Source organism: Cucumis melo, chromosome 7, assembly GCF_025177605.1.
Source record: "Cucumis melo cultivar AY chromosome 7, USDA_Cmelo_AY_1.0, whole genome shotgun sequence".
In the NCBI taxonomy this organism is placed as follows: domain Eukaryota; kingdom Viridiplantae; phylum Streptophyta; class Magnoliopsida; order Cucurbitales; family Cucurbitaceae; genus Cucumis; species Cucumis melo.
In genome coordinates, this window is record NC_066863.1 from 5,034,737 (window position 1) to 5,056,428 (window position 21,692).

The 21,692-nt window shown below is 36.8% G+C and overlaps 4 protein-coding genes across 7 annotated transcripts; 3 read left to right on the plus strand and 1 right to left on the minus strand.

Moving 5' to 3' along the window:
• Nucleotides 1-903: 903 nt before the first annotated feature.
• Nucleotides 904-1,922, plus strand: LOC103502470 (uncharacterized). The gene is made up of 2 exons (XM_008466412.3): nucleotides 904-1,569; nucleotides 1,687-1,922. The coding sequence occupies exons 1-2, from the start codon at nucleotides 1,159-1,161 to the stop codon at nucleotides 1,774-1,776; spliced, it is 501 nt and encodes a 166-aa protein (XP_008464634.1). The 5' UTR covers nucleotides 904-1,158; the 3' UTR covers nucleotides 1,777-1,922.
• LOC103502469 (anthocyanidin 3-O-glucosyltransferase 2-like) lies at nucleotides 1,873-3,457 on the minus strand. The gene has a single exon (XM_008466411.3). It carries the CDS (start codon nucleotides 3,455-3,457, stop codon nucleotides 2,015-2,017), a length of 1,443 nt encoding a protein of 480 aa, XP_008464633.1. The 3' UTR covers nucleotides 1,873-2,014.
• A 2,408-nt stretch (nucleotides 3,458-5,865) lies between these two features.
• On the plus strand, nucleotides 5,866-15,864 carry LOC103502472 (probable phosphoinositide phosphatase SAC9). 2 transcript variants are annotated; one of them, XM_051087992.1, is made up of 13 exons: nucleotides 5,866-6,659; nucleotides 6,777-6,909; nucleotides 7,064-8,277; nucleotides 9,175-9,282; nucleotides 9,442-9,454; nucleotides 9,539-9,612; nucleotides 10,205-10,447; nucleotides 10,970-11,401; nucleotides 12,377-13,195; nucleotides 13,514-13,711; nucleotides 14,281-14,751; nucleotides 14,852-15,082; nucleotides 15,410-15,864. In XM_051087992.1, the coding sequence occupies exons 1-13, from the start codon at nucleotides 6,036-6,038 to the stop codon at nucleotides 15,683-15,685; spliced, it is 4,836 nt and encodes a 1,611-aa protein (XP_050943949.1). In that variant the 5' UTR covers nucleotides 5,866-6,035; the 3' UTR covers nucleotides 15,686-15,864. The 2 variants fall into 2 exon arrangements, with proteins under 2 accessions (XP_050943949.1, XP_008464635.2); XM_008466413.3 differs by having other exon boundaries at nucleotides 9,442-9,612.
• A 927-nt stretch (nucleotides 15,865-16,791) lies between these two features.
• LOC103502476 (pentatricopeptide repeat-containing protein At3g22150, chloroplastic) lies at nucleotides 16,792-20,520 on the plus strand. Of its 3 annotated transcripts, none has more exons than XM_051087993.1 (3): nucleotides 16,798-19,704; nucleotides 19,832-19,946; nucleotides 20,065-20,520. In XM_051087993.1, the coding sequence occupies exon 1, from the start codon at nucleotides 17,171-17,173 to the stop codon at nucleotides 19,622-19,624; it is 2,454 nt and encodes an 817-aa protein (XP_050943950.1). In that variant the 5' UTR covers nucleotides 16,798-17,170; the 3' UTR covers nucleotides 19,625-19,704; nucleotides 19,832-19,946; nucleotides 20,065-20,520. The 3 variants fall into 3 exon arrangements, with proteins under 3 accessions (XP_008464638.2, XP_050943950.1, XP_008464639.2); XM_008466417.3 differs by having other exon boundaries at nucleotides 16,799-19,704; nucleotides 19,861-19,946; XM_008466416.3 differs by having other exon boundaries at nucleotides 16,792-19,946.
• The last annotated feature ends 1,172 nt before the right edge of the window (nucleotides 20,521-21,692 follow it).

The window sequence follows — 21,692 nt, forward strand, 5'->3', positions numbered from 1 at the left end:
AGAAGAAAGAGTACTAAGAGTAAGAATTTCTCCAACTACGTTTCTTTGTTATCCTTAAAATCATATTCCTCGTTAATGATCTTGATGGTTTTTGGCCAATGTTCAAGCCATTGAAGAATTTTTCAAATTTGAAGACCCAAACTTGATTCCAAGTATATTTGATTTAGAAGGAAAAATAAAATAAAATATCATGTGTGAACATAATGACTATTTAAGATTATCCTAGCATACTATTTAAAAATCACCAATAGTATTATTTCAAAATCCTTGTTTGTGCAGCGTAAGCACGGTTAAAATTCAAACTAAAATAGTCTACGTCATGAATACAAATTATTATAAACAAATTAAAAACTAAATAGCAAGATCATATACGGTAATCCTTTATATATTTTGTTATGAATTTTCAAAGCGGTTAAATCTATTTTCGATTAATTTCTAGTTGGCATATTTAAGTAAAAAGAAAGGAGCAATTACCGTAGAATAGGTATGTCTTTTTCTATTTAGAAAATGCCAAGAAAAAGAAAAAACAAAAACGTTAAATTTCAATTAAAAATAAATAAATAAACCCAATTGTAATTTAAAATGAGCAAAAATAACTAATTGAAAACAAATCAAAAATTTTGAAAAAATGAAGGAAAAACTGTCAGAAACTGCAAACCAAACTCACAGACCGATCCAAATGAAATGAATCCATTAGCGAATTATATATACAGTTTTAAAAAACTAAAAACTAAAAAGTGTAATTTGTTAAATTGGATTGACATCGCTTTAAGTCCGACAATAGGAATCAAACGGACGTAAATTGTTTTTCGGTAGGTAAATCGTTTTTTAATAATTTTAAAGGAAGGAAGATGTGATAATAGGGGTAAATTTGGTAATAGACATGACCTTCGGGAACCACCACTTTTAGTTTTAGGGAACCACCACAACAAGCCCACAACCACTCTCCTATTCCAACGGTAACTTTTCACTCTCTTCTTCCTTCTCTTCCCTTTCCCCTTCCCATCTCCTTCTCTCTTTCCACACCATTAAATTAGAGAAGAAATCCCCATCTTCAATTCACAACCACAACAAAAGAAACATTCGACCTTTTCACCTCAAACACAACTCAGAAGAAGAAGAAGAAGAAGAAGAAGAAGAAGAAGAAGAAGATCCCAAATGAATTTGCAATCTTGGGAAGATGATGAAGAGGAGAGATTGATCAAAGTGGTGGAGTATTTGGAGCCATTGATGTCCAAAGAGCTTCTCTGCAAATTCCCAGATAACTCCGCCTTTGATTTCGATTACTCTCAGAGTACCATCTGGTCTCCTTTGGTCCCTCGGCCTTACAATTCCATGGATTTGGATGTAATTACCCCCATTAAGCTTCCTTCTGATTTCACGAGGATGGCTGAGAAGAATAGCTTTAAGAAAGCTACCTCCAACCTTAAGAAGAAGCTTCTATCTAATCGCTTCGGTATTGGTTTCGGGATTTCGAAAAGCTACAGGAAGATGAAGAACAACAAATTGGTGTCTGATTTCTCCCCTTCGCCTATACGAGGCGGTGCTTGCTATCCAAATAACAAAAAGGTTAGTTTTGAATCTTAATCCGTTGCACTCTTTTAGCTTTGGAAAGCTGCAAGATCTGTGTATTGTTATTATTCTTGCTGTTCTTCGTAGTTTAACTAATACTCCATGAATGTTTAGGGATGGAGCAAGTTACTGAGAGCAGCCACCAAGCATTTCAAGAAGAAGAAGAAGAAGGATCCCACTTCTCATATGAAACTCTATTTCTAAAACAGTGATTCATAGAGTCATATAATCTACAGTGTCTTTTTTTTTCTTTTTTTCTTTTTTTAAAATTCATTTCCACTGTTATGCAAGAACAGAATATATGTAATTAGCTTTATTCTCTCTATGAATCAATTCCAATTCTTATTTTCCATGATTGGTTCCATAGATTGATAGATTATCATGAAAAAGCAGACTCAAAACATAGATATCAGATCAGAATCAGATAATAAGATATAAGATACTAAACAGAACTAGCCAACATATCATCAATCAAATTCCCAAATGAAGTGTAAGAGGAACCACCGGGAACAAGAGCTTCTCTACTTTTCTTACTAATTTCTTCCATTCTCTTCCTCACCTCCCCTGCTTCATCGCCGTCCATCAAACGATGAACAGCTCTCTCAATCTTATCTGCAGTCACCAGGGATTCAGCTTCCCTGTGGTAATCCATCGTCAACTCCACTGCTATTCCTAATTCTCTAACCAGCTTGAAAGCGTTTAACTGTTGCTCAGCATACTGCGGCCAAGTCACGAGCGGCACCGCATACCAAATGCTTTCCAAAACAGAGTTCCATCCGCAGTGTGAAACGAAGCCTCCAATGGCTTTGTGGGCTAAAACATCTACTTGCCGAACCCACCCACAGACTTTTCCTTTCCCTTTAACCCTCTCCTGGAATCCCTCCGGCAAGACATCGTCGGGATCGGCATAATCCGATGGTGATTCAAATTTCTTGTGCGGCGGCGGTGGCCGGCGCAAGGACCAGAGGAACCTCACTCCGCTACTTTCAAGACCGTTTGCTATTTCCACTACTTGGGGTTGGCTGAAACATCCCCGACTACCAAAACACAAGAACACCACTGATGACGGTGGCTGATTATCGAGCCAAACCCTAATTTCACTGCTCTGATTTTCATTTGGTGTTGGCCTATTTACGCTTTCCAGGTCCAGCACCGGCCCCACCGGATAAATCGGAGGGATTCCGTCTTCAGAGGATGAACTGAAAGCATAAGGTTCAAGCTCAGCGAAGGTATTGACGATGATTCCTTTCGCTTCCTTGAACTTTCGAGCGTGAATCGCCATGGACTCGAATCCGTAGCGGTTAAACGAATAACGAGGCAAAACACTCGTCGGAACTGGGTTAGCGTAACCCGGAATTATCATATCAGCTCCCGATTTGTCGAATTCCACACCGACACATCGATCGCGGGTTTCAAGATGAAACATGGACCCGAGAAATCCAGCACAGGAAGTGAAGAAGACGTACGTATTGATGCCAAGTTCATTACCCACATCGATCATGGGAGTACAGAAAAGATCAACAACCAACCCAACAACCGGAACGGCAAGGTCAATTATGGCGTTTTTAACCAGGGTCTTGTAGCTCGCGATATAGAGAGAGTAGTAATGTTCGAAGGACTTGGATAAGATTTTGGGAGAAGGAGGATCGGATGGAAGGGGTAGATGGATGATCCGAATACGCGGCGTGGTCGGAGTGAAGGCGGGGTTAGACGGCGGAGGATCGGAGATTCCGTCGGTGGTGGTGGGTGCGAATGGGTATTTGAAGACGAGAATGGTGGCGGTGAATCGAGGGTCGCGGTTAAGGAATTGAGTGATGAATTTGATGGTGGAGACGAGATGGCCGACTCCCGAGGTGGGGACGAAAACCAGTTCCGCCGTCGGCATGTTGGGAGGATGGAGTGAATCAGTGGTGTTCCTTCCTTCTTCTACTTCTTCTCAATGGATGTTGTAGAAAACTCCATTGGTGGTTGTTGTTATTATCTTTTTGAATATAAATAAGTTTTCGTTAAAGATATATATATAATCACTCTCTACTAAAAAAATTGGATACCTTTTTGGGTGTTAAAGTCTCGTTTTCATATACTACCAATGATGAAGAAGAGATGAAATAAAGTAATAAGCAAAACAATAAAACATATATTATCAATAAGCTAAACTATTAATGCCTCCAAACTCCATCCTAATCCTAAATTTTCAAGTATAAACCACAAATGTGTGAAATATATATACAATTTTGTCACCAGGATAGTACATGTAAAAACAATTATCAAAATACACACGCGCATAGTACTTTTCTTCTCTCTCACCCACCTATCAATTTGATAGGTGTACCTGAGACAAAGGCATAATTTTCTTTTTAATTATTGATATTTTATAATCTCTAAAATCTTTCATCCTCTCCCTAAGTTTAATCTTTGTTTTGGTTTCTAAAATTTAATAATTAACAAACTTTTTATCTTTAAAATATATATTTTTTCTCTTTACTTTTTACTATCATTTTCTAAACTCTATTTTATAATTTTACTAGCCATTTTGGAAATAAATTTGAAAGGCTACTTTATTATATGTTCTATTAATTTTTCTTTTTCATTTCTAGTTTAATCTTCCAACTTCTTTTTTATTTTCAATTTTAATGATAATGAAATCCATTTTTTAAATCGTCGATGTGTTTTTATATTCTATTTATATGCACACATGTACACACGTTTCATTTATGATGTGTAATTGTTTTGATTAATAGACTGTGAATATGTTTACTTATAAGTTGTTTGGTGAGATAAAATATAATTAAAATTATTTGAACCTATAAGAATGTTGTTAAATATAAGTAATCGAAAACGAAACAAAAATGAGACTGTGAAGGGTGAAAACATTAAAAAGATGGTTGACTTGAAAAAATATTAAAAATGAATGAGTTTTGCGTTAGAAATTGGGTCCAAAACGTTCAATCCAAACCTTAGTTTTGTGTTATATTACATTACAAACTCATTCTATTACCAACCATCAAATACTCACTTTTATTTTATTGTAGTAAGTTATTATATTTATTATTTGTTGGTCGCATGAAATTTATTACCTTGAACTGTTTTTTAAATGAAAATTAACTATTTTTTCTTATCTATTTTTTTTACTAAAATTTTAAGAAGTATTTAATTTATAATCAATTTAAATTTTAATTATAATATTTTTTAGTACAACTTGGGTGGGAAGATTTGAACTCGAAACATCGATCCGGAGTCATCCTATATATTCCCACGGGGCGGTTGGACCTTCGGACCTCCGGAAGTCATTCGTTCTATGAAATTTCTTGGAAGAATTGAATTTTGATGCCTTCTACGCGGAGCTTTCTTATTCTTTTTCTTTCTTATGAGATCTTGAACTTTGAATTTACCCCTTCAATGCCCGTACTCTGTTGAGAGGTAGGCTTTCTCTTTCCGTAGGAGGACGGCTCCAGCCAATAACATCGATCAGTCTCATTGATAAGGACATATTAACCTGTCCTTCGAACTGACTTTTTGCCTTCTAAAAGTAGTCTTTTGACTCAATCTTCCACTTATCTTACATCACGATAAAAGATTTTTTTTGACTCAACCCTATATCTTGCTGCTTTATATAAAGAAAAGGATACCCAAAAGTGCAAAATGGCTATTCTCTTTCCCAGGGACCGGAGGCAAGGTTATTCCATAGCGAGACCTGTCCGATTTCAGAGTCCTTCGCCTAATGAATATGCGGATGATCTTGGATAGGCTTTCCATGAATTCCACTAATATTTGACGGAGGATTCATGAATTCCACTAAGTCAGAGATTCCACTAAATCAAAGACCAAAATTCAATTCTTCCTCGTCCTTCAATAAATATACTAGTTGAACTAAACTCATTTTGGCTCTATGATTTAAATTAGATTTACGAGTTAAGAATATTAAAATTATAATTTTAAGAATCCAAAATATTACATTTTCTATTTAACGGGTAGATATCTTTACAACAATTATATACATCCTACAAACCTAACCTAATTCCTTTATGTATATATATACTTTGTATCATCTGTGTCCTTTTTTGCTCTAGGAGATTTTATTAATTTTAGGTTATGAAATATTAGAAGTTTAAATTTTAGAGCAAAATTTTATAAATAAAAAAAGTCAAATTATTTTAGGAATTGTATTTCTATATGCTGCAATCAATTTATATTATTAATAGATTTCATTTCCTATAACTTGTAAATAATTCATCTTTTTTATATTTAAAATAAATTTTCCTAAAATTGTAATTACAAAAAAAGTCCATAAGAGTGGAAGAAGAAAAGGGAAAAGAAAAAAAGATCGAAAGAAATGAAAAATTTAATCTCTTTGAATTTCTCTTTCGGACCGATATCTTATTGTTATATGTGAACGATCCGGCCAATTCAATTGACTCTCATCAAAATTCTTCGTATCGGTCCGGCAAGATTTATCGCCGCCGATGGCTTTTTCACCCACAGCCGGTGGCCGAACTTCCAGAGACACATCCATAGTCGTTCTAACACTCGAATCCGGCGAAGTCTATGTTGTTGCAAGTTTGTCTTCCAGGAACGACACCCAGCTGATCTACATCGATCCCACCACCGGTGCTCTTCGCTACCATGGGAAGCCCGGCTTTGACCTCTTCAAATCCGAGTCACAGGCAATTGATTCCATTACCAACGGATCGCGATGGCTTTGCAAGTCATCCGTCCAAGCCAGAGCCATTTTAGGATACGTTGCTTTGGGTGGTACTGGTTTACTCTTTGTCGCCACCAAGCTTTCCGCCAGTGTGCCGAATTTCCCCGGTGGAGGATGCATTTTCACGGTGCTGGAGAGTCAGTGCATCAAGATATCGCTGCAGAATCCGCAGGTTCAGGGGAAGGGGGAGCTTAAGAACGTGCAAGAATTGGTCGACCTTGATATTGATGGGAAACACTACTTTTGTGAATCGAGGGACATCACGAGACCCTTTCCTAGCCGGATGCCTCAGGATAAGCCCGATGAAGAGTTCGTTTGGAACAGTTGGTTCTCGATGACATTCAAAAACATTGGGTTGCCACATCATTGCGTTACGCTTCTACAGGTTTTGCTTCTCGCTTAATTCGTCAGCATAGTCTCCATAATCCTTTACAGTTTTTTTTTGTTTGTCGTAAATTGGGGTAGTTTTTGGACTGTTGTCTTAGTGGGTAATATTGTGTAGGGGTTTGCAGAGTGTAGAAGTTTTGGGAGTTCAGGTCAGACGGAAGGGATTGTCGCGCTTATTGCTCGTCGAAGCAGGCTGCATCCTGGCACTCGATATTTGGCCAGAGGATTGAATTCCTGCTTCAGCACAGGTATTGTGGCGTTTGTTAATTACTAGAAATGAATTAACTTCCCACCGTTGTAATTTTGTGCATTTCATCTGTTCCTATTGTTTGTGGATTCATTCCCTCTGTTTGGTAAGAAATATATACAAAGGCCAAGTTACAAATACTCCAAATCTGACAGGAAACGAGGTTGAATGTGAGCAACTAGTATGGATACCTAAAAAGCCTGGTCAGAGCACTCCTTTTAACACGTACATTTGGCGAAGAGGCACGATCCCAATTTGGTGGGGTGCAGAGCTGAAGATCACTGCTGCAGAAGCAGAAATATATGTTTCTGATTGTGATCCTTACAAAGGAAGTGCTCAGTACTATCAGAGGTTGAATAAGAGATATGATGCTAGGGATATCAATGTTGGTGGAGGAAATCAAAACAAAAAAGCTTTGGTTCCTATAGTATGCATAAATTTGCTTAGGTATGGAGAAGGAAAATCAGAATCTATTTTAGTCCAGCACTTTGAGGAATCTGTGAATTTTGTTAAATCATCGGGTCAACTTCCAAGTACTAGAATTCATTTAATAAATTATGACTGGCATGCAAGCACAAGGTTAAAGGGCGAACAGCAAACAATTGAAGGGCTGTGGAAGCTTCTAAAAGGGCCTACCATATCAATAGGTATTTCTGAGGGGGATTATTTACCTTCCCGCTTACAGACTAAGGATTATAGAGGTGAAATCATACATAATGATGACTTTGAAGGTGATTTCTGCATAAGGTCACATCAAAATGGAGTCATACGGTTTAACTGTGCTGATTCCTTGGATCGAACCAATGCTGCTAGTTATTTTGGTGCTCTCCAAGTTTTCATGGAGCAATGCAGGCGGCTAGGGATATCTTTAGATAATGACTGGGCAATGGGTTATCGTTCGATGGATACAGCCAGTGGGTATACAGCTCCACTACCACCAGGCTGGGAAAAAAGGAGTGATGCTGTGACAGGGAAAACATATTATATTGATCATAATACTAGGACCACAACATGGACCCATCCTTGTCCTGATAAACCTTGGAAAAGATTTGATATGACATTTGAAGAATTCAAGAGATCAACAATTTTATTTCCAGTTTCTCAGTTAGCAGATTTGTTTTTGCTTGCTGGGGATATTCACGCCACCCTTTATACTGGTTCCAAAGCTATGCATAGCCAAATCCTTAACATATTCAATGAAGAAGCAGGAAAGTTTAAACAATTTTCAGCAGCACAAAATATGAAAATTACTTTGCAGAGAAGATATAAAAATGCTGTTGTTGACAGCTCTCGACAAAAGCAGCTGGAGATGTTTCTTGGAATGAGGCTTTTCAAACATCTTCCATCAATACCTATTCAGCCTCTTAATGTATGTTTCTGAGAAATTTCTGGACCATATGGTCTTCAATGTCCAGTAATTGGAGAATTATGACTCATATTTGTTATTTATTTACCTATTTTTCTTATTTTGGGGGTGTAGGGTGTGGAAGTCGTATGATTTTATTGTGCCTTTCATCTTAATGTGGTAGTTAGTACATCCAAAAAAAAAAAAAAAAAGAAATTCTATTTATAAAGTGATTATCTTATTTGCTTGGGCGTTTGTTATGATGGACTCCATGTTTTATGTGAAAAGGTGACATGAAATAATCAATATTTTGTAGAATTTGATATCTTGATATTATAGTGTAACTGTGTACATTGAATAAAACTCTTGCCACATGGTTATTTTACATAAGGATAGTTATCCTTAAGGCAATTGATAACAAGACAATATAGTCTATATATTATGTCTTACTTGCATGATGTCAAAGTCGGTAAAAGCCCTTTGGATTCAAGCGGGGTACATGAGTTCAAGTTTTCGTTGGAGCTCTATCATGGATAAAATATCATAGAAGTCTTAGATGCGAGCTTTTGTAGCATCAAACAGTGGTACTGGTTTTATCTGATGAACATAGAAAGCTGCTAAATTTGAGGCCAATGGAAGTAATGTGATTTATAACCCTTTTATTGAGAGGCCTTTTTCACCTCATGTTTATCTCAAAGTTGTTAGCTTCTAAAAGAAGTTTCATTATTTAGGCTGCACAGGAAGCCTCCTTGTAGCTCCTTGGGATTATATCTATAAAGAGGAGTTTTGTTGTAGCTATTCGTAATTTACAATGTGAACTTTTTTTGTTTGGTTATTGCCCTCCTATTGCACATATGGTTATCACGTGCTACTTCTCCACTTTTCTGTTTCTGTGTTGATTGACATTATGGATTGGTGTAGGTACTCTCACGAGCATCCGGCTTTTTACTTAAACCTGTTACCAACATGTTTCCAAGTTCTAATGGTGGAACGGGTCTTCTGAGTTTTAAGAAGAAAGGCGAGATCTGGGTACTGATAATTCTCTTCTCACAGGAATAATATGTTCTAATGGAAACATGATAACATACAGTCAAACTTACTATAAAATTTGCTGCTTGAGAAACTTGATGAATTGATTGGTCTTGCTTGCTGCCTTTTCACGAGATAATTATGTACTTTGTCCTACAGGTTTTCCCGCAGGGTGCAGATGTTGTTGAACTGTTCATTTACCTAACTGAGCCTTGCCATGTCTGTCAGCTTCTTCTTACTGTAGCTCATGGTGCAGATGACTCAACTTATCCTGCAACCGTCGATGTAAGAACTGGCCGAAATTTAGATGGGCTAAAATTAATACTTGAGGTATATATTCTGTCCTAAATTTCTTTTGTTCAATGTCATGAGATGTAGAAGGTACAGCTCTTTTGTTACTGCAGACTGTAACTGCATAAAGAAATTGTTTTGCCAGGCTGCTTATTCACGTAACATTTACTTCGTTAAAAAAAAAAAGCTACTATTGATTTCACGCAGTTACATATTCTTAACAGCTGTTCTATTGCACACTGGGTCATTTGGGTGTTTTCCTCTTTGTCTGCATATTACTCGTTGATGCAGTTAAATGAAACACTGAAAGGACCTTTCACATGGTCAGCCACTCAATATTACACTGTTATACAATGTTGCAATATATCCTCTGCATATTTCTTCTAGTTCTAGCTTATGTATATATTTTAAAAATGAATTAATTTAAATTTGTAACAAGTTATCTCCACCCGTCTCTACTTATATCCAGAAATATAATTACCCAATTTCACACTAAAGAAAAAAAAAAAAATACATGAAGCTGCATGTTGTGCTATCCATGTAGCATTCTTGGACCGTTAGTATGCCAACACATGGTTAATATGAATGTTCAATTTGGTTGTTTATAAATAGCTTCGTTGGTTTCTGGCAGGGTGCTTCCATTCCTCAATGTGAAAACGGGACAAACCTTCTAATAACCTTACCAGGGCCAGTTAGTCCTGAGGATATGGCTATCACAGGTGCCGGTGCACGCCTCCATTCCCAAGATGCATCAACACTTCCATTATTATATGATTTTGAAGAACCAGAGGGTGAACTGGACTTTCTTACTCGTGTTGTTGCCATTACATTTTATCCTGCTGATTCAGGGAGAAGTTCAATGACGCTTGGTGAGGTGAGAAGTTATAATTGGTTAAGTTATACAGTCATTTTTTAGAGGCCATGTTTATTAGGGACCTTTAATATTTAACATGTTATCTAGATTCTGGCAATGGATATTCTAACCCCTCTGTTTTTTTGCTCCCTCTCTCTGAATGGATAGAAGCATATATCAAAATTTAATTCATTATTTCATTTGGCCTTTTTTCTTTTGAAAATCATTTGGTCTGTTTGTTTCTATTTGTATATATATATTTTTCCCTGTCTCATTTCTCTATATCTTATTTTTGTTTAGGATCGAAGAAATTTAGTTTGTCATTGGCCTAATGTTACGTTGACATATTTAAGGAAGTTAACTTTATTATCATTATTATTGCTATAGGTCGCTAATTTAAATCTTTAGTACCTCTCTCTCTCTCTCTCTTTCATCACATTTTTTTTTTGTTTTGTTATTTCTTTATCATGTATTCCTATTGCGTTAAGATTTGCTCCTGGTTCTACTTTGTAATTTATTTTACTTTGTTGACTTGTATTATAGATAGAGATCCTTGGGGTTTCTCTTCCTTGGAGGGGGGTGTTTTATGACGAAGGACCTGGAGCAAGATTGGCTCACCTCACTAAAAAGAATCATAAGGAAATCAACCATTTTTCTTCTGGTACAGGAACCAACCCATTTTTGGTCCCTTCGATAAATGAAGACCTTTCAAAGCCAGTTAAAACGAGTGCTTCTGCAGACCAATTAGTTGACCTTTTGACTGGAGAAGTCACATTTTCAGATACAATTTCTCAACCAGTTAGTGGGCCTGTTGTACATCAGGGGGACGACTTACTTGGTTTTTTGGATCAGCATGTTGGATCTCATGTTGCTGAATCCAACCACAAAGTTTCTTCTGCAGAAGATCCAAAGGTTACTGATAGTTGTTCCCAACTATACATAAACTGTCTTGTATCACTTGCAGGACCCCACATGGTATGTTCCAATTCTTACGTTTTATTTGGTCATCCTGATATCATTCTAAATGAGAAAGGTGCACTATATAGATTCCAATTTAGGCATTGCTTCAGAGTTGGCAACCTCGTTCCACTTACAGGTTATGGGCTAACCTACAAATTAAGTGAAAAGCGTAACTTTAAATCTGGCTAACCTAAAAGTAAATGACAGTAACCAAATCATTAGATCATATTTGATACTTAGCTCATCTGAACAAATTGGGTAAAAATGAAAAGAAATAACTATACGGAGAAATAAAATATAGAGAAGGATAATGATCCCTGGTAATGCATATGTGTTCTATGAGTGCTGAAAAGGAAAATATAGGGGAGCTTACTAAGGCAGTCAATTTGTTTGGAGAAAATTTTTGGTTGGCTACAAGAGGCAACAGATACAGGAAAGGAAATCCGGACGAGGTTTTCAGCTTGGAATCAGCAGGCAGGAGGTTTATTGAAAGTTTCTTATTCGTCTTGTGTTAGAACCTGTCACCATTCAGCACTTCACTAATAATAACATTCCTTTAGCTGCAGATCCTATCAGATAATCTAACATTTTATTTTAACATTTATGTTTCAAAAGGTTGAACTAAATGCTTCTCTGCACGTTGATTATTGAAATGGTGGTTCTTTAACATCAGGATAAACTAGGTAATTGTTACTATGATATAGGTGCTGGTAATAACTTAATGAAAGAGACCGTGGCTTGCTTTGAAGGTTAAAGTTTCTAGTATAAGTTTTGTGATTCAACTTAGTTTCAAGGCTATCTTATGTACACCATTCACCAGATGTTAAATGCCTGGGCCTGCCATTATTTGGGTTGGGTGTTATGTGTGTAAAAGATGGATTTAATACGACCTTTTTTAATATACGAATGAAGATAATTTAACCATCCAGTATTTTTATTCTGATCCTAATGTAATATATCTAGACAGATAATATTTATGCAATAATGCAGGAAAAGAAGCTCAGCTTCCAAGAAGCGATGCAGCTTGAAATTGAGCGCCTCCGGCTTAATCTTTCAGCTGCTGAGAGGGATAGAGCATTATTATCCACTGGAACCGATCCTGCTACCATAAATCCAAATCTATTGCTTGATGAGATATATGTTGGAAGGCTATGCAGATTGGCAAACAATCTTGCATTAGTTGGGCACACTTATCTGGAAGACAAAATTACTGCTGCTATTGGTCTTGATAAAGTTGACGATCTTGTGGATTTCTGGAACATCACAGAAATTGGGGAGACCTGTTTTGGTGGAACTTGTGAGGTGCGTGCTGAAATTAAAACACCGGTTCAAGTTCCCTCTAAAGCATCCTTAGTTGCAGCTCCCCAACCTGCCTTGGTATGCTCACAATGCCGAAGAAAGGTTTGTAAAGTATGCTGTGCTGGGAGAGGGGCTCAACTTCTGACAAGCTCTAGCTCGAGGGAAGTTGCAAACAGTGGTTATTCAAGCCAGGGAGGATCAGGTCATGGGTGCCGAATTGATGTCTCAAATGGTTTGGATGGTATTCTCTGTAAGAAATGCTGTCCCAACGTTCTGCTTGATGCATTGATCTTGGACTATGTAAGGGTATTAATTAGCGAACGAAGAAATTTCCGTGCTGATGATGCTGCATATGAAGCTCTGAATCATGTGATTGGATCATCAGTAGGGGATTGGCTTTCTGGAAAGAATCTGCGTTATCCTGGCCAAAGAGTACATAAGGTCCTAAGAAAATTGCTTAATGGAGAGGAATCTGTTGCTGAATTTCCATTTGCCAGCATTTTGCACTCGGTAATATTTTGAATCTTGCCCACACACACAAGCTTTTTTCTACCACCTGTGTTGCATATGATTTTCTCGTCTACGATTATAATTGGGAGATTATGTTTTATATATTACTTTTCAAGCATTATTTTTTAAATAACTATAACTATAAATAAAACTACTGTTTGTTTTTTTTAAAACAAATTTTAATTACTCTTTTCTGAAAAATGTAACTGGAAGATTGATCTTTTGATAACTGTCTGATCATCTAGCTTGCAAAAATCTTCCATTTTGTTGTTTTTGTAATTCACAATAAATAAGTGACAAGGTTCTGTGTAATTGTAGGTTGAAACAGCAGCAGATTCAGCACCAGTCTTGTCATTGCTTGCCCCCTTAGATTCTGGTTCATATAGTTCATATTGGAAAGCTCCTCCAAATGTTACCTCAGCTGAATTTGTTATTGTTCTTGATTCCATTTCTGATGTTAGTGGGGTCATTTTGCTTGTAAGCCCTTGCGGGTACTCGGCAGGAGACACTCCAATTGTAAGTACTGAGATTTGTGTGCCTAATATGCTTCTCTGTTAGTGTGTTGGTGGTCAGTGGTTTTATTATTAGAAATTGTTTAGCTATTTACTTGAAAGCGAAGGTATTCCAGAAGTGCATCTCGCAAGGATCTAGTTAAATATGTCACTATGGGATCACTTTGGAAATGGATGGTGCTCAAGGACAAGGAATCATTTTAACCGACTCATGACATATATAACCTTCGTATTGAGATAGTTTTTTGTTTTTGTCTATGTGTGTTTTTTCTAGACGTCTATATGTTAGAATCAGTCTCTGCTTTTACGTGATTTTGCGTTTTTATGTTGTCTATATATCAATTTTCTGTTACCACCTTGAGGTAGTACTCATCATTTCATAATATGTTTAAGAACTGCAAAATCCGAAGTACAAGTTATTTGTTTTGCTTCTACAAAATTTCATGTTTTGTTGATTTTTATGGGAGTAAAATTTGATCCATGAATTTAGAATACATTATTACTGACCTTTGGAATCTTGGTGGGGATTGAATTCTTGTCGGATTTGAGACTTGTCCTCTTCTCTTATTGCAGGTACAAATCTGGGGGAGTAATTTTATTCACAAGGAAGAAAGGTCGTATGTTGGGAAGTGGGATGTCCAATCCTTGATTCCTTCTTCATTTGATTTTTCTGAGCCAGAAAAAAAATACAGCGAGGATACAGTGCCGAGGCATGTCCGGTTTACCTTTAAAAATCCTGTTAGATGCCGAATCATTTGGGTGACCCTACGCCTTCAACGCCCTGGTTCCAGTTCTGTTAACTATGAGAGAGATTTTAACCTCTTGTCTCTTGATGAAAATCCTTTTGCACCAGTTAATCCACAAGTGAATCGACGTGCTTCATTTGGAGGATCAAGTGAAGCTATTCCTTGTCTTCATGCTAAAAGAATTATCATAGTTGGAATCCCTGTGAGAAAAGAGACAGGCCTTGAATCTTCTTCAGGCTCCGACCAAATGACTAACAGGACCTGGTTGGAGAGAGCTCCTCAAGTAAGGAGATTCAAGGTAGAAAATCCTTTGTGGTCTATAACGTCTTAACCTTTGTGGTATCTGTCAAAATTCCGGCAGTACTAATTTTCTTCAACTGTCCTTTTGTTTTGTTTAGGTTCCAATTGAAGCTGAAAGGGTTATGGACAACGATCTTGTCTTGGAACAGTATTTATCTCCAGCTTCCCCAATGATTGCTGGGTTCCGTCTGGAGGCTTTTGGTGCAATAAAACCTCGTGTTACCCACTCACCTTCTTCGGGTGCACAAATCTGGGATGCATCAGTTACATTCTTAGAAGACAGACACATCTATCCTGCTGTACTTTATCTACAAGTTTCCATTGTCCAGGTAATTAGAATACAATCAATTAACTGTTTTCCATGGACAACAATATTGCATCGAAGGATCTTATTTTCTCATTTCCAAGCATGGTTTGTGTCTTTATCTCATCACAAGCAAATATTTCATTCTGTTGTCGTGTTTCTTTGGCATTTCTAGAATATCTCAAATAAGAAACTAAATAAAATCTTCTCATTTGAGAGATTCACATTGCTTGTATTTATTTCCTGGGAAGTTACTTAGTACTCCAATAATGGTGACTCAAAAGTCATTTCAGTAAGTGATTGACTCATGGAGGTTTCATTTCATTGAAAACGATTGGCATTATTTTTACAGGAGTCTAACAGTATAGTAACAGTTGCTGAGTACCGGCTACCGGAAGCAAAGGCTGGAGTAGGATTTTACTTTGATCTTCCTAGACTCGTACAAACAAGGAGAGTTATATTCAAACTTCTTGGAGACGTTGCAGCGTTTTCCGATGACCCAGTGGAACAAGATGATTCTGGATTTAGGGCCTTTGCAGCAGGGTTGTCATTGTCCAATAGAGTTAAGCTATATTACTATGCAGACCCGTATGAACTTGGAAAATGGGCAAGTCTTTCAGCTGTTTGATTGCTTTGGATGTTCTCTCTTACTACTACTGCCAAGGGGGAAAAGAAAAAGTAAAAAAAAAAAGGGTTTTGTGATCGATTGTGTTATTTGATTCCATTCTTTGTTGTGATGATGATGCCAGTATGTATTCCAATATTCTTTAACGTAATAATATACAAAATTAGGAACTTAGAAGAAAAGTTCTCTTTGCTACCGGAATAGGTCTATATTTTTTGTGAATATTTGTTCCGAAACAAACGGACTGTTTGCAAATATAACACAATCAATAAAAAGAGAAAAAAACGCAACAAACTATTGGAATATTTGAAAGAAGACAATCTAATTAGTTATCCAACATTATTTGACATTTAAAATTTTTTAAATACTATTATCATAAATTTATAATTCAATTAAAAGAATTAAGTTAATAATATGTCTATCATCGTCTGTTACATTTTATTACATTTCTAAATATTAGACTAAAAAATATTTTTAATCTCTAACTAATAAAAGTAACGTTCCTTAACTTTGGTTTGTAATGATTTAGTTCCTATATCTTTTATTTTGTATGAATTAGTCTTGTTTAATTTTTAATCTTTCAAATTTGTTACAATTTAGTTTCTAATAAATAAAAAATTATTAAAATTTGATGTCAATTTTTAGTATTTTATGATAAAGATGTTGTATTTTCTAAAAATATAGAATCTTGAGGTACTCTATCAATTTATTTATGCAAGAAAATGAACTTTATATAGAGACTAAATAGTTATAAATTTTAAAGTATAAACTACAAAACTGTTACAAAATTGTAACCCTAAATTGATACAAAATTGAAAGTTCATGAACTAAATTGTTATGAACTAAAGTTTATGGACTAAATTCTAATTTCACACAAGTTTAGAAGTGATTTTTAACCTAAATATTTTTAATATTGAAAACGAGTCTAATTTAAATTTGACTAAAAGTAAGGATATAATTATCTAATTGTCTAAAAGGCCCAAAATAGTAAATGATCCATATTCTTTTTAAAGTGTCAAATGCCTATTTGATAAATTCATTCTCACCTGAAATTGCAACATTTTCCTTACATCTTTTTCTCAATTGCTGCACATTTTTCTCATCTCTCATAAAATCTTCTTCTTCTCCACATCGAGGGAGATTGAACGAGATGGGTGAGAGCGACATTGAAAGAGATTGAACGCGAGAAGACTACTTTTGTATGTGGGAACGAGTGCATTTTAGTTATTCCATTCAAATATTTGATGTTAGCAAATAGGTATAGACAGTTTTTTTTTTTTTTTTAAGAGATGTACTACAATATTTCTCTAATTTTTGGATCAGCCATGCCGTGAATTAAAAAACTGAAAAAATAAAAAGAAGAAAAAAACATAAAATAAAAACGGTTGGATAAACAAAAAATTAGTGAGTTAGGTACTCTATCCATCCACTGTCCACTGTGAGTGGAAGGTGAAACGCCATTGTAGTAGAAGCTCATAAAGCTCATCAATGGCTTCCCCTGCCACCCCTCTTCCTCTCTCTCAACCACCTTCTTATCTTCCTCTTCATACCCATTCAACCAACCCCAAAATCCCAACCATTCGTTACCGCCTCAGTAGACTATGCCAAGAAGGTCGTCTTCATCTTGCCCGCCAACTCTTCGACGCTCTTCCTCGCCCCTCCACCGTTCTTTGGAACACAATTATCATCGGATTAGTCTGTAACAACTTCCCCGATGAAGCCCTTTTCTTCTACAGCAATATGAAATCTTCTTCTCCACAAGTTAAGTGCGATTCCTATACTTACTCTTCTGTTCTCAAGGCCTGTGCCGATACCCGCAATCTCGTGGTTGGAAAGGCCGTACATGCTCATTTTCTTCGTTGTCTAATGAATCCTAGTAGAATTGTGTATAATTCCCTTTTGAATATGTATTCTATGTGTTTGAGCACTACCCCAGATAGTACAATGGTTTCTGGTTATTCCGGGTGTGATTTGGTACGTAAGGTGTTTGATACAATGCGTAAGAGAACTGTCGTTGCTTGGAATACTCTTATTGCTTGGTATGTGAGAACGGAGAGGTACGCTGAAGCTGTGAAACAGTTTAGGAAGATGATGAAAATTGGGATAAAGCCAAGTCCAGTCAGTTTCGTTAATGTGTTTCCTGCCTTTTCAAGTATGGGGGACTTTAAGAACGCCAATGTTGTTCATGGAATGCTTGTGAAGTTAGGTAGCGAATATGTTAACGACTTGTATGTTGTGAGCTCTGCAATTTTCATGTATGCAGAGCTTGGCTGTCTTGAATTTGCCAAGAAGGTTTTTGACAATTGTTTGGAGAGAAACACGGAGGTTTGGAATACGATGATCAGTGCTTTTGTTCAGAATAATTTTTCTCTTGAAGGAATTCAACTTTTTTTTCAAGCTGTGGAATCTGAAGATGCTGCTATCGATGAAGTGACTCTTCTTTCAGCTATATCTGCAGCTTCACACTTGCAGAAGTTTGAATTAGCGGAACAGTTGCATGCGTTTGTCATCAAGAATGTAGCTGTGTCACAAGTTTGTGTAATGAATGCTCTCATTGCTATGTATTCTAGGTGCAATTCAATTGATACATCATTTAAAATTTTCGATAATATGCCTGAAAAGGATGTTGTTTCATGGAATACAATGATCTCTGCTTTTGTACAAAATGGACTGAATGATGAAGCATTAATGCTGTTTTATGAGATGCAGAAGCAAGACTTGATGGTTGATTCCGTGACTGTTACTGCTCTGCTTTCAGCAGCTTCGGATCTTAGAAACCCTGATATCGGAAAGCAAACTCATGGCTATCTACTTAGGAATGGAATTCAATTTGAGGGAATGGACAGCTATCTTATAGACATGTATGCTAAATCTGGTTTGATTGAGGCTGCTCAAAATGTGTTTGAGAAAAGCTTTAGTCATGAAAGAGATCAAGCCACTTGGAATTCCATGATGTCCGGCTATACACAAAATGGACTTGTTGATCAGGCCTTTCTCGTCTTGAGACAGATGCTTGACCAAAAGGTAATGCCTAATGTTGTGACCCTCGCTTCAATTCTTCCTGCTTGTAATCCATCAGGGTACATAGATTGGGGCAAGCAACTCCATGGGTTCTCTATCCGTAATGACTTAGACCAAAATGTTTTTGTTGCAACGGCTCTTATTGACATGTATTCCAAATCAGGGTCAATCGTCCATGCTGAAAATGTTTTTAGTAAGGCCAATGAGAGAAGTATAGTCACTTATTCCACCATGATACTGGGTTATGGTCAACATGGGATGGGTGAGAGTGCTCTCTCTATGTTTCACACAATGCAAAAAACTGGTATTCAGCCTGATGCAGTTACCTTGGTAGCAGTCTTGTCTGCCTGTAGTTATGCTGGTTTGGTCGATGAAGGTCTTCAAATTTTCGAGTCAATAAAAACTGTATATAACATCCAACCATCCACTGAACATTTCTGTTGTATTGCGGATATGCTGGGTAGGGCCGGGAGAGTAGACAAAGCCTATGAGTTTGTCATAGGTTTAGGGGAACAAGGGAATGTGATGGAAATTTGGGGGTCTCTTCTTGCTGCTTGTAGGATTCATAAACAATTTGAATTAGGGAAGCTTGTTGCCAAGAAGTTGCTTGAAATGGAGAAAAGAAATGGGAAGACCGGTTACCACGTTTTGCTTTCAAATATATATGCAGAGGAAAGAAACTGGGAAAATGTTGATATCGTTAGAAAACAGATGAGGGAAAGAGGTTTGAAAAAGGAAACTGGAAGCAGTTGGATTGAGATTGCTGGTTATATGAACCATTTTGCATCCAAGGATAGGAGGCATCCACAATCCGATCAGATATACGGCATGTTGGAGGAATTATTGATGGAGATGAAACATGCTGGTTATAGGCCACAATCCACTTCCTATCTTGGTGGTTTTCTGGAGCCTGATGAATGATACATTTTCCAGTTCAGGAGCAGAAGAAGCAGTCTAGCTCTTGATGATTTAGCCTCACAAACACTTGTATGCTGGATAAGGTTTGAGCAGGCCAATCACTTGACTTTGAAATTCCATCGTTGTATTTCGATTGTTAGTTTTATTATATGCAGCCTAAAGTTTAATTTGAAATTATATGCTGCTATTCTTGATTGGCTTTATTGTAAGAGGATGATCATTTTGAAGCAACTCCTCAGCCTGAAGCAGCTCCCCAGCCTGGGATTAGTCTGTGAAAGCGAACCGCAGCTCAAACTTAATCATGCCTATCAGCTTCTACTTTCCAGTAAGTGTTTTCGTATTTTTAGATATCATGCTGTTTAAAGCTATACCATATTGAAAAGCTATTTAGAGATGTATGGTTTGGATGAATGAATGATGTGTTTAACCATGATTCCCTGCAGATGGCATTACCACCCACTAGGACCCTGATAGAAACGAGGAAACAAGCACGGATCTGCTTTCCCTTGCTGGCGTCAGGAAAACTCGAGCAATGACTCAAGTTGATTATGATTCATATGTTAGAAGTCCATTGCAAGAAAATTTGAGGACCAAGCCCCTTGGCTTTTCACCGTGTTCTGTTCGAGATGGAAACTCACCCACTGGACTGATTTCTCGCTGTAATGATTGATTACAGGTCAAAATTCCTTTGTAACAAAGATCATCTTCCAGCTACCCTCCATCACCAACATGGCACAACATCTTGAATCACTTTCTGCGTTTTGTTCTGGTAAATTTTTGTACACTTTATCAACCTCCCTGAACTGCCCCTCTCTGTAATACTAAAAAAAGATGTTAGATAATACATTAAATTTACCCTCACCTACCAGCTTAAGCTTTTAGGGAGGTCTTGTGTTTAAGTTTTGCAATTGTTAATTTCCTCCCCTATTAATATTGATTGGTGATTTAAGATAATATCAAAGTAGATGGTTTAGGAAGGTCTTGTGTTTAAGTTTTGCAATTGTTAATTTCCTCCCCTATTGATATTGATTTTTACTTGTTGGATTTTTCTTCACATTTCAAGCTCACAAGTGAGGGGAGTGTTAGATATTACACTAAATTTACCCTCAACCACTAGCTTAAGCTTTTTAGTCTATTGACGACTTAGGAAGCTCTTTCTAGAACATGCTTCACATCAAAGAATGCTAAAAAGCGTGTCAGAGAAGCTGCAACAATACTTATTGACTCGTCTTGCACTGTTGGATTTGTTGTCGATATGTTCTGCACCACCACGACAGATGTGGCTAAGGAAGAGTTTGAGGTTCTTTATTATGTGTTTTAAACTTCTAGTGTTAACTCTTGCTTTTACTTTCGAGCATTACTATCAGAATTACATTAACATGAGCTGTCTTTATTGTTCATGGTCTTGTCGATGCTCTTCGACAGGGAAGTGAACATAACCGTGATATTTTTTTTCGAGCACTTGAATAAATCCTGGAGAAGAAAAGGAGACTCTTTGACTGTTGCAATAATGGAACGAATTCATTTGCAGAAATTGAGGCCTAAGATGGTTGAACGAGTGTGGTGGTGATCAACCTCAAATTCTATTTTATGTCAGTTTCTAACTATGCAATTCTATTTTATGTCAATTTCTAACTACGTTCAATTTTTTTTTCTATTGAATTTCAATTATTTGGATGTTTATGAAAGTTCACGAGTAATATTTCACCTTTTGAAACAATACATGTACTTTTGAAACAAACGACAAAGTTATATACTATCTCAAGATGAATCTAAGGACACATAAAGAAGAGGTTAGGGTCGTCATCAATCAGTCTTCGCCTTTCAAAATCTAATCTTCTCAACTCCTCACCTTTCAGTCGAGTCTCTCCTTCTTAGTCGACTTGTTTCGCACCTTGAAGATTCATATGGATTTCAGACTCCTATGCAAATTCTTTGCACCTTTGTTTTTGCTTTGAGCCTCCTACGGAGCGGTCCAAAATCTATGCCCCATAAACAAAACATAAGAGAGAAAGTTGGAGAGAAAAGAAACGGAAGGATTACTAGTCAAAGGAAAGCCTACCATAAAGAA

Coding starts and splice junctions, on each gene's coding strand:
- LOC103502470 (XM_008466412.3), top strand. CDS start 1,159: ATGAATTTGCAATCTTGGGAAGATGATGAAGAGGAGAGATTGATCAAA. Junction 1,570..1,686: donor GCTATCCAAATAACAAAAAG/GTTAGTTTTGAA, acceptor ATGAATGTTTAG/GGATGGAGCAAGTTACTGAG.
- LOC103502469 (XM_008466411.3), bottom strand. CDS start 3,457: ATGCCGACGGCGGAACTGGTTTTCGTCCCCACCTCGGGAGTCGGCCAT.
- LOC103502472 (XM_008466413.3), top strand. CDS start 6,036: ATGGCTTTTTCACCCACAGCCGGTGGCCGAACTTCCAGAGACACATCC. Junction 9,283..9,441: donor AGAAGAAAGGCGAGATCTGG/GTACTGATAATT, acceptor TTTGTCCTACAG/GTTTTCCCGCAGGGTGCAGA. Junction 13,196..13,513: donor TTGCCAGCATTTTGCACTCG/GTAATATTTTGA, acceptor GTGTAATTGTAG/GTTGAAACAGCAGCAGATTC.
- LOC103502476 (XM_008466416.3), top strand. CDS start 17,171: ATGGCTTCCCCTGCCACCCCTCTTCCTCTCTCTCAACCACCTTCTTAT.